Source organism: Triticum dicoccoides, chromosome 7B (assembly GCF_002162155.2).
Source record: "Triticum dicoccoides isolate Atlit2015 ecotype Zavitan chromosome 7B, WEW_v2.0, whole genome shotgun sequence".
NCBI lineage: Eukaryota > Viridiplantae > Streptophyta > Magnoliopsida > Poales > Poaceae > Triticum > Triticum dicoccoides.
The window spans coordinates 10,756,562-10,768,101 of NC_041393.1; the positions used below are offsets into that span (position 1 = coordinate 10,756,562).

The following is an 11,540-nucleotide window of genomic DNA, read 5'->3' on the forward strand; positions in this document are numbered from 1 at the left end:
CCGCCGGTATGAAAAAACGGATCTTGCGCTATAAATTATAAGTTTGCTTCCATAACAATATTTTAAAAATATTTAACAGGTAAAATTAACATCATATTTAGATTCCACGCATTTTTCTAATAAAATTTCATATATAATATGTTAAAATCGAAGTTACGGTTTAAAAGATACATATAATTTAGAAAATTATTTGGTTTGACTCAAATATATTCCAAAATAATATTTAAAAATACTTAACAGGTAAAAATAATATCATATTCATATTCTACATATTTTTCTAATCAAATTTCATATATAACATGTTCAAATCGAAGTTACGGTTTAAAAGGTATGGATGATTTTAAAAAGCATCTGTTTGACTTAAATATGATCCGCGGATGAATTACCTAAACATGAGGGGGGTTTTCAAAAAATGTAAAATAACGGTTCGGGTGTGACTTAAATCCGGACGGCGGGTTGATTTCAAGAAAAGATAGGGACTTTTGTGTAAAATACGAAAATGGCGCTTTGTTTTAACTTAAAACGGGACTGCGGGTTGAATTCTCTGAAATAGAGGGACTTTTCTGAAAAAATGCCATGACGGACGAAAGAAACCCAATTTGCTTTATTATTAGGTAAAGATAAAGAGGTAAAGATTGTAGGGGCCTTTGCGACACCTCTATTCCTGAAGAATCTTCTGGCCTCGATCTGTCTGCAAATAATCACAAGCAACTATAATTTAATCAATTCAGCACATATACATAACCGTTTCAGCATGCACAGAGCAATGATACACATTATCCCATTAAAACTCAACCACCATCTTGTGTGCATGCTGAGCTTCTACTATACAGCTAGCTTGGGTGAGTCAAAACAATTCCAGCATGCAAGTAATCTATATTCCATAATAAGAACAGAAACATATCAGGCGAAGGTACCGGAATTAAAAAAACAAAGCAAGTCTATACTGTTGTCTTCTATCAAAATTAAATATATGTGACAAAATATCACACAACAATTTGCGCACAAAATAACATGGATGCTCTAGTAGAACTGAAGTATACTGATGCTCCAACAGGAAGAGTGCACTCTACAAGGTAGGAACTCCTAAATACTCCCTCTGTAAACTAATATAAGAGCATTTAGATCACTAAAGTAGTGATCTAAACACTCTTATATTAGTTTACGGAGGGAGTAGTTGTGAATCTTTTAACATAAGTAGTAACAAGCCACTAAACTGTACATAGGGGAGGGTACTGTTAACAACTTGGATTGTCCCAAACTGCAGCTAATGAAAGTGCAGCTGCGGTGGACAGTAAAAAAGAGGAAGGACTTTTTTTCTCTACAACACATTTTATATCCTCTCTCTTTTGCTTCTTTATTTCCTTTTACTCTCAACTGAACCACACTGTAACTAAACTGCAACTCTGCAAGCCCAATTTTCTGTATCACACAGGAGCAGATCATATGTGACATCTTCTTTCTTCACTCTTTTTTTTTTGGAGAAAAGTTCTTTCTTCAATCTGAACTGAACAACACCACGCACTGAACTACGCCCAAGTTCCTGTCTCACGAGAGCAGGTCACGCTGTGTAGAGCACTCAGAATAGGTGAGGCAGAACGGGAAGGCAACAAGGGTTGACGCGGCCTGCTAGCTGCGGCATAGAGCTGGGTAGGAGGGAGAAGGCTGGTGGGGAGGAATAGATAGTTAGTGAAAGAGGACATGCCCTTTAGAGCGAATTAAGACTGAAAAAAGTTTAATTATCTTTGGGATTAGTTTTAGTGGGAATAAAAGAGCTACATCTGCAGTTATGTTTAGAATATAATGGCTTCATTGTTTTCCTAATTCCCAATTCAATTTTTTGCCAAAGCAACAGGCAGGTTTGTTCAGAGCTTCTACGGAAAGAGAAATCAAAGTGGGGAAATATTAGTGATTACTCTTGATATGCTGCTACCATTAACCGTCGACCGTCAGCAAGGTTCTTGACCATCAGTACCATAACAAGAATCTATATTTCCTCTCTCATCAAGCACATAATTTAGGTCAGAATTTGAGATATATTTACCAATGCATGGCTGTTGTATATGGACCTGAACCAAAATCACATCAGATTTAATGCTGTTCCTATGGTTTATCTGTCAAATGTATAGATAGCTCGAAAACTTTAAAGATGACAGGCTTATGGTTTTGGGTGCAGGATACAGATTGCTGCAAGTGTCATGCCTAACATCAACGATGGAATTATCTATTTAATCACAACAGTACTCTACATCCTATAATATTATTAGTTCTCACAGAACTAATGACAACCCGTATAACCAAAATTTCCCTCCTAGGTTGGTAAATCCCCATGTAACTTCCTTTCTAACATAAATGCATCTTGTGTGCTCCAGCAAATCATAGGGCCAAGGCATAGGCGAGCTCGAGCCAGCTCAATTGAGAGATCAACAACACAACAGAGGAAACCAGATCAAGTAAATTGCATGGAACAGGGGATTCTTATCCTATCGGGCGATGCAGTTACCTCTTGCTCATATGACCAACCCATTCGGCTGGGGGAGAGGATGACAGGGGCCAAGCTGGTAACTGAGAAGGGAGCTCCGCAGCCGCAGACCTACCCTTAACGGTTGACGCCAGTGGCGGATCTAAGATTTGAAAACAGGGTGGTCCACCTAATTATTATTTTTGACAACAAATATGACATGTGAACGTTCTAACTAACTTTTTTTAGGGGAATTCTAACTAACTACCAATACCATATGGAAATAGATCGATATGGTCTTACAAACATACTAAAATTCTCAATTAAGTCTCAGTTTTGCATAAAAGAAGACTTACAAACATTCTAACTAATTTACTTTCTACTCCCTCCGTTCCAAAATAGATGACAACCATAATGACATAACTGGCCACAAATTATGTACCGGATGGTGGGTGGCAAAGGGAAGAGCAAACCCTAAATCAAAAATTGGGGAACCACTGAATGGGCAGTGGACGAGCTGAAATGGTACCTCAAATCGACAAGGATTGTTGCTGGCTTGCTGCTGCCTGTCGGCCGAGCGCGTCCTGGGCGTCCGGCGGGCGGCTGCGCAGGCGGGGACGGCAAGCGGCGAGCGGCGAGGGGCGAGCCAGCGAGACGGCGAAATGGGGAGGTAGCGACGGGAAGCGAGGGGCTGGCTCGATGTGTCCCGGCGGCTAGGGGCTGGCTACGTGAGGTTTTTCTCGGCCTAGGCAGAGGTGGGTCGGGCCTCAGAATAGCTATTGGGCTTTTATTTTATTTTCTCTGGCCCATCTCTAATCAGATTTTTTTAAGCAAAATCTCTAATCAGATTTTTTTAGACACTAAATCTCTAATCAGATATGGTATTATAGTAGGCACTAGGCTGGAACAAAATTCGTCCTCCTGTAACTCCCCCCACGCCGCCTGCGACCAACCAGGCCAAATCGGCGCTAAGTGCGTGTATCTAGACGAAAACACAGTTTACAGTCCATAACTAATTGATAAAGGAAACTTAGCAGCAAGAAGCTAAGCATCAAAAGAAAGGAGTTTAGTTGATTTCATTTACCGAAAACTAGTACACGGCATTCATTTAGCACACTTTTTGGTAATATCTGAACTTTTTTTTGCAGGGATATTTGAATCGTTATATGTCCATAACATTTAAGTGATATAGTATATACTCTCTTCCACCAAACCAAAAGTGAAGTCAAGTTGGCATCACTTTACATAGCTTGCGATGATTTATTTATTTTGCTAAAGTATAACTGAAAAGACAAATCATTCTTCTTCACAGCTCATCGCAAAAGAAAGTGAAATGAAAGTAGTTCGAGTCCCGCAAGCTTTTCGTGTCTTCTCGTATTGGATTCCCTTTGTTTGGGTCGTGGAATGATTTGTTATTCAGTTCACCAGATCCTGCAAAGAAATTATTTCAGTAAGAACAGAGTTGACGGAAGCGGTGATTTTGGAGCCCGGTGCATTTGCAGCTAGGAGTGAACTGTACATTTAAATAAAATTGCAAAAAAAACTGTTTTTTTCATCAAAGATGCTCTAGTGCACCAGCTGCATGCAGAAATTCATAGTGAAATGACATTCAAGGAGCTTTCATCAAAAGTAAATTAGGTTGTGAAAGAAACTTTCAAAAAGAGTGCCACTTAACCCTTTTATTTTGTTGAGAGCTTCTCAAATGTCATTTAACCACAAAATTTTGCACACACTTAGCGCACTTGAGCGTATTGAATGCCAAAAACCTTATGATATTTTTGATTGTTTGCCATTTATTCTAAATTTACTATTCATCAGAAGCATATGAGCTTCGACTCATATAGCAATTACCGAGAGTTGACTCCTTATTATAGTACTCCTCGTTATTTATTATAGCAAAGAAAGGGACATACTACCCTCTGTTTCTAAATATAAGTATATTTCAATACGGACTATGAAGTAAAATGAGTGAATATACATTCTAAAATATGTTTATATATATCTGTGGTTTTCATTGCAATCTTTATAAAAACTTATATTTAGAAATATTTAGAAACGGAGGGAGTAGATATATAGCGACTATATGTAGTAGAAACGAACACGTACCGGGAGCAGCGGTAGTTGTAGGAGGAGGATGGGAGGAAGCTGGCCCTGATGCCGCACCCGGCGCCGGTGCTGAGCATCGCAGTGTGGCGGGGGTTCAAGTTGCCGGCGGCGACCATGACCGAGCGCACGCACTCGCAGAGCTCCCGCCGTTGTTCCCTGGTGCTGGTGGTTGCCAAGTCGCTGATGGTGCGGAGCCCCTTGCAGCACCGGGGCTGGGGGAAGACCAGGAACGGGCCGTCCGCGAAGCTGGTGATGTAGTCGGTGCATTCGCCAAACGCGATCTGCGCGACGCGGCAGTCGCTCGTGTCCGCCCCCGCCTCGGCGCCACGGCCGCCGGCGAGCAGGAGGAGCGCCACGACGGCGGCGGCGGCCAGCGTCGCCGTCGCGAGGTGGCAGGCAGGCGCCATGCGTGGTTGGGTTGCACCTGTGCTGGGATTGCTGGATGGATGAAGAGATGTGAGCGAGCGAGTGTGGATTCGTGTGTGTGTGGCGACGAGACGAGAGGCGCGCGAAGTATTTGTAGGGAGGAGATCGAGACGTTCCAGCGGAGATTGGAAACGTTCTTCTCCGCGTAACGTACGTACCTATGGATTAATTTTCACGTTCGCAGGTTATGGAGCGCGAAGATTAACTATGCAACCGGCTATGGTAATGGGAGTTTACAGCGTCGTTTTATTTTCAGAATGCGTTTCCAACCAGCAGTGAATTCTCAGCTCTGTGTCACACATTGTGTTTTGCACCAGGGGAAATATAAAATGATTTTTTTTGCGAAAATGAAATATAAAATGATTAACCGAATTCAAATAGAATTTACGATGCGTTTGGTTCACAGAAAAAAAGGGCGGCTTCCGATTACATCGGTTTCTGAAACCGCACCGAGGGTTTGTTTCGGCCATGATGGTTTTCATAAGCGGGCTTTCCGATATGGCGCTTCACGAATATTAGAATAAATCCAAGACGCTCCGTCGATCTACCGAGGACCAAGCAATCACACAAGTATGACACCGAGATTTGTTAACGAGGTTCATCATCATGGCTACATCTCGGGGCCTGACTACGAGCGCTCCTCCCCGTGACACCGTCACAATACCGCACCCCGGCCGCCCGAGCGCCGGCACACGCCGCCAGCTCCCCCTGCGTGCCTGTGCTATTATGTTGACGTAGATTACATCGTGTGTCTATTCCCTCATATATAAGAGGCCTAGGATATAAGTGTCCTACTTGGACACGACTCCATATCCTATCTCCACATCGTACAACTGAGAGTCCAACTGTAACCTACCTTGTACAGCAATATTCGACACAACTCTAACAGCGAAATCGAAACCACCCAAATTGGTCGGGGTTAGAAATCGGGACTCGGATGAAGTAACCAAACGATCCACGTTTTATGCAAGAATATTCGGAAGCGGCACTTCCCGGATACGATACAGCAAATACGTTACCGGCACGGTACCAAATGCGTCGTTAAGTTCTTCAAACAGTTTGTTGGTGCATGAGTAATGTTTATTATTTTTAGATACTGTATGGGTACTGTTATTTTATAACCTCCAAAAAAATAAGAATAGTACTCTTATTTTGTATTAACTCCTTAGGATTACTTTTTTTTATGGAATGACAGTAGGTACTCACACATGTAGGGTGAAACTAGCAGAGCCCTCCTATTTGACACTCTTTGCGTCACCCGAGCATTTTCTTTCACTGCAATTTTTCTTTTCAGGATTTACAGCCGGGTTTCCTCCAAAACAATGCTTCTAGATTTTTTCTATATATTAAAAATATAGTACCGTAGGATTAAAAAATATTATGGAATTTTAAAATGCACACACAATTTTAAAATGTGCACGAATATTAAAGGAATATCCACAAAATTAGGGACAAAGTTAGAGAATTTAAAAATGTTTATGAATTCTGTTTTTCAAATATATATTTTTTACTTATTTTTACAAATGTTCACGAATTATTGAAATATGTTCTTGTAATTTAAGAAATTTTCGTGCATTTTAGAAAACAGTGGGAAAGTTCAAATATTCATGATTCTTTAAAATAAGTCACGAATCTTGCAATTTTTCTTTATATTTTAAAAAATTGTTTGTCAGTTTCAAAAGTATTTACAAATATTCAAAAGAAAGAAAGCAAAAAATTAAAAATAAAAGTGTTCATCATACATCGTTAAAAATGTTCATGTATTTTTTACGGAAAAATTAAAAAAATAAAAGGATATAAAAGTAAATAAAACAAAATATTAGATAAAAATAAAGTAAAAAGATAAAATAAAAAATTGAAAAGGAAGGAAAAAAACTAAAATGGAAATGGAAAAAGAAAGAAAAAGAAATCAAGCTGAAGAAGAAGGAAACCCTATTTTAAGGAACCCTAAAAATTGTTCGAAGAAGTAAACCCTAGCCAAAGGAGCTTAGAAATTGTTTGAACAGAGACCACTAGTGAAAAAACAAGGAAAAAAATATATCTTCTGCCTTGCTTGGGCTCTCCTATGGTGGGTCGTGGGTGTGAATCTTCGACCTCTTGATGCAGTGACTGCCATATATGTTTTGTCCTGGGCACCAAGGGCAGCCAAGGATGTAGCCAGGTTTGGCTCATGTTGTATAAGGTACTTATATAGTAATTTATTGAAAAAAAAAATAGAGTCCATGCTATTCATATTCTGCTAGCCCCGGTACGACGATGCCGAGCGTTATGATGTTGGGATGGAAGAGCCCGTTTGGCCTTTCCCACTTCCACTTGATCGCTCACCTCCGTAGTTACTGGGCAAGCACACCGTTGTGTTCCTCTTCGGCAGCTTGACCATGCCAACACATCGCCGCTTGCCAGGCACTGGAGTTCCATGGTCAACTTCCTTGGTTTTCCCTATTGCTCTTTGTTCCTAATACTAAATGTTTATTTTTGTATTGTTGTTTCTTAGTGTCTTAATATCCAATTCAATCTTTTTTCTTTAGTACTTTTTTCATCAACTCAAATCCGAGTGATGATGGCACCAATGCAACACAAAAGACCACAAATTCGAGTTTGTTGGAAAATACCGAAAGATTTGTATTCGTCTTTTAGTGCATACTAGAATTCTAGAAAGGACTAATGATCTATCGTAATGCTTACAATGAAAGGATGAGAACATTGTGCGTGATGTGGGCCTTAATGATACCACATCGAAAACAATCGAGGAAAAAAGAAAACAGTGGTTGGGATGATATTTTCGAGGAGGCATAGGGCTTTTGTCTTCTTCTTTTTTTTGACGGGAAAGCCTTCATGTCTGCTTTATTATCTCAAATCAAACTTACATCATTTGTGAAAGCATTGAGAATAAAACTAGGAGGTGTACATGACCACACCGTCTGTGGATTACCCCTCCCATAGCTAGCTAAATCACGGGCAACCATGTTTGTCTCTCTAAAACAATGTTCAATAGTGACCTTCCCGAAATCTTATAGTAGACTACGACAATCGTCTAGAATTGGTGCAACCACCAGTGTGTACCCTTCATTCAACTTCAGAGCATCCGTGACGATCAAACTATCAGACTGAATCATGATTTTATCTTGTACATTACAATGTTGTGCCAATTATGGAAGATGAAATGCCAGTTATAGATCAGAAGGGTCGTGGCAGCCAGTTAGTAGCTTACTATGATCATTTCCATCTTGAAATATTTAATGTGGCGCTTGATCAAATTATTGTTGAGTTGAATAGTCATTTTGCTAAGAGATCTACTAAGCTGAGGTGCATATCTTGATCCGATAAATCTTTTGCCAACCATGAGAACGACAAAATTAATTAACTGAACTTGCAAGAATGTACGCTCATGACTTCCCCCAACTACGTAGATTATTGAGAAGGGCGTTAGAGTTCAGCCATTCAGCACTCAACTGAGGCAGCCGCTTGTGCATGTGTAGCTTACTAGGTCTCGAGTCCCGGCTGGGGCACGCGGCAACGGCCTCATCCTGCGTAGCTCCTTCCTCTGCCACAGGTGCTCACGCAGGAGGAGCTCCTCGAGCAGCCAGTCGGGCACGACGTAGGCTATGAACCACGCGATCTGGTGCCGCAAGTTGGGCACGCAAAGCGCGCCGTGGCCTATCCAGCGCACCGCTGCGCGCGCGTAGTCGTCGGGCGTCGGCGTCAACGGCGCGAAGAGCTTGGCCTCCGAGAAGCCGGACGCCATCGCGCCGGTCACGAAGAACGGTGCCTACTATAGCATTGTTATTAGTGGCAGTGTGGGACCGTGGCAGTGCATATAGATTTAGTATGCATGGGAGGTGAATTTACTGTACCTGGCATTGCACATCGATTCCTTTGCTTCTATACTCGACGTGAAGGCACTTGGAGAACCGAGCAACGTAGCTGCATGGAGTGAAACAAAGTTGCTTCATGAGTGCTCTTTTGCCATGGAGTACGTACGTGCATATGCTTAGCTAGTGCTGCTGTACTTGGCAGTTGGCACGCCGTACCGTTTAGTGGCGGCGTACATGGTGTAGAGTGGCAAGGAGGGGAGGGCCTCCGATGACATCGAGCCGAAGTTCACCACAGCTCCCCTCCCGCGCTCCACCATGCCCGGAATCACCGCCGCCGTCACCTCGGTCAGCGCCAGCAGGTTCACCCGTATCATGTCCACCCACGCCTCCACGCCGGCGTCATGCAGGAACGCCGCGGGGGGCTCCAGCACCCCGGCGTTGTTCACCAGCACGCCTACGTCCAGCGCCTCCACGGTCTGCCGTAGCCGCCGCAGCGCCTCGTCGCCTGCCGGATATCCATTTTAGTAGTACATCAGATGAGCTTAGGTGAATGATGGATGCATGCATTCTTGTGTGCGTAGTGTTAATTTCTCACCCTGAGCGGTGGAGACGAGCGACAGGTCCAACACGACGGTCTTGGTCTGGACGGCGGGAGCGGCCTTGGATATCGCCGAGGAGATGTCCCGCAGCTTGGCCGGGTTGCGGCCGACGAGGACGAGGTTCATCCCCCTGCGCGCGAGCTCCAGGGCCGTGGACCGCCCCATGCCGGATGTTGGCCCGGTGACGACGGCCCACGCGCCGTAGCGGCGTCGGAGGTCCTTGTGCCCGCGCAGGCAGAGGGCCAGGTGCGAGAGGAGGGGGAACGCCAAGGCGGCTACGTGGAGGGCGCCAAGAAGGGCCAGTGAGGCGAACCATGCCATCCTCCTCTCGACTCTCGACCACGAGTGTGTGTTGGTGCTACCAGCTCGTGCCTCAACTCCTCGTCTCAATTGGAAATTTATACACTACTAGTGCAAAAGTAAGTCAAGTTTATTCTAAAAAAAAACTTCTGAACTATTTTGATTTTTTTAATTATTAAAAAAATTCTTCATATAGATTATACATACAACCAGAAACCAAAGTGTATTTCCCCACAGCACCTGCCTTATAGTACGTCCCCCCAACAAGTCATGATACTGCTATATACAAGTCATAAAAAGAAAACAGCATGGTACGATACCTCAGCCATTTATTAGGTTTGATTCTATATGACCGACAACCCTCACCAATAAGCAAGACCTATTAACTCGATGGCATTCTCAGCCGATACTAATTGGAATTCTAGGACAATTGGATCTTTATTAAGGTCTTCAGTTTTCTTAGGGCACCTACAATGCGGACGCTTAGGCTAGTCATAGTGGGGAGTATCATATACTACTATCATGCATATAATACTAGTGCATGATACTACTTTCATGGTGCATAGTATCATAAAGTACTATCATAGATGATCATATTTATTGCCATGCATGACACAAAGTAGCATAACATTTAACATGATATGGTATCTACCTATGTTACTCTAGCCCTCTCTCTCTTCTTTAATTGTGTGCCACATAAGCATGTTTGCTAGTCCCAAGTATATGTTACCGGTTATGTTACCCCACTATGATCAAATACGAACCCGAATGTATGACAAATACGAAATAATGAATTGTGATGGAAAATTCCTCACCCTCATCATCTTACTTATTGATTGTGACATAGTTCTCTATCTCCGCATTTCCAAATGGTTATTGACGGGTCTTTTGTTTTCTGGGCGAGCTGCAGAGGTACTTTAAGTTGTAAAAAAGGCTTTAGTTATCAATCTGAACCGGGCATAGTTCTCAATTTTCACAACCTGTCGGTGTCATGCGAGGGCGTCATGTCAAGTTTCATGCTTTTCGGAGTTCGTTTGCATTTTTTGAAATGAAAAAAAAAACATAAACTCCATGTTCTGGGTCGAGTCTTGAGATCCTTATGTTTGAAATTCCTTTTGTTTTCTTGGATAAGGCCTAAATATGGACTCAAGAACACAAATATGATTTATCAACCCAATTTTATCAATATTTTCTTGCATTTGATGTTAAAATTATTATTATATTGACTAACAATCTAGACATACACTTAATGTCTTATAAATATAAAAAAAGGACCACGAAAGATGCCAAATTTTGACATGGATCATGTAATGATGTATCTTGAGTGTATTTTTCTAAGGCCAGCAAATGAATTATCGGTCGTATCGCCTTGAACCCAACTCATTCCCTCTTGAAACCATGTCTCTTACTCCAAGGTGGTTCGGTTTTAGCAGTGTATGTCACAACTTTTGCAAAATCTTCTCAATTTTTTACATAGCCTTTAGGTGTCATGCGAGAGAACCATATCAAATTCCATGCTTTTTGGACTTTGTTTGTATTTTTTGAAATTAAAAAATAATATACTCCATGTTTGTGGTTGATTCTTGGCATCCTCATGTTTGAAATTCCTTTCCTTTTCTTGGATAAGACCTAACATGGACTCAAGAACACAAATAAGATTTATTAACCCAATTTTGCCAAGTTTAAATTTTAATTATATTCACTAAATGTCTTATGTCTAAATGTTCACTTAATGCCTATAAAGGAGATAGGGAGGTTGGAAGATAATAAATAAATGATGTAGAAAGAACAAAACATAGAGGAAAAAAATAATGCACAAAAGAAAAAGAAAAC

The 11,540-nt window shown here is 41.8% G+C and overlaps 1 protein-coding gene and 1 long non-coding RNA gene across 2 annotated transcripts; both read right to left on the reverse strand.

Moving 5' to 3' along the window:
- Positions 1–582: 582 nt before the first annotated feature.
- Positions 583–3,157, reverse strand: LOC119341643. The gene is made up of 3 exons (XR_005165203.1): positions 2,991–3,157; positions 2,504–2,624; positions 583–691 (listed from the first exon to the last, which is right to left on the reverse strand). It is a non-coding gene; the product is annotated as an uncharacterized LOC119341643 (long non-coding RNA).
- Positions 3,158–8,256: 5,099 nt separating this feature from the next.
- LOC119336165 (very-long-chain 3-oxoacyl-CoA reductase 1-like) lies at positions 8,257–9,734 on the reverse strand. Its single transcript, XM_037608178.1, has 4 exons — positions 9,404–9,734; positions 9,025–9,313; positions 8,848–8,917; positions 8,257–8,762 (listed from the first exon to the last, which is right to left on the reverse strand). Exons 1-4 carry the CDS (start codon positions 9,726–9,728, stop codon positions 8,442–8,444), a joined length of 1,005 nt encoding a protein of 334 aa, XP_037464075.1. The 5' UTR covers positions 9,729–9,734; the 3' UTR covers positions 8,257–8,441.
- Positions 9,735–11,540: the final 1,806 nt, after the last annotated feature.

Excerpts from the sequence above, each read along its gene's own strand:
- LOC119336165 (XM_037608178.1), bottom strand. The coding sequence starts at position 9,728 with ATGGCATGGTTCGCCTCACTGGCCCTTCTTGGCGCCCTCCACGTAGCC. Across the intron at positions 9,314-9,403 it reads GCTCGTCTCCACCGCTCAGG|GCGACGAGGCGCTGCGGCGG; the intron begins GTGAGAAATTAA and ends GATATCCGGCAG. Across the intron at positions 8,763-8,847 it reads GAATCGATGTGCAATGCCAG|GCACCGTTCTTCGTGACCGG; the intron begins GTACAGTAAATT and ends ATGCTATAGTAG.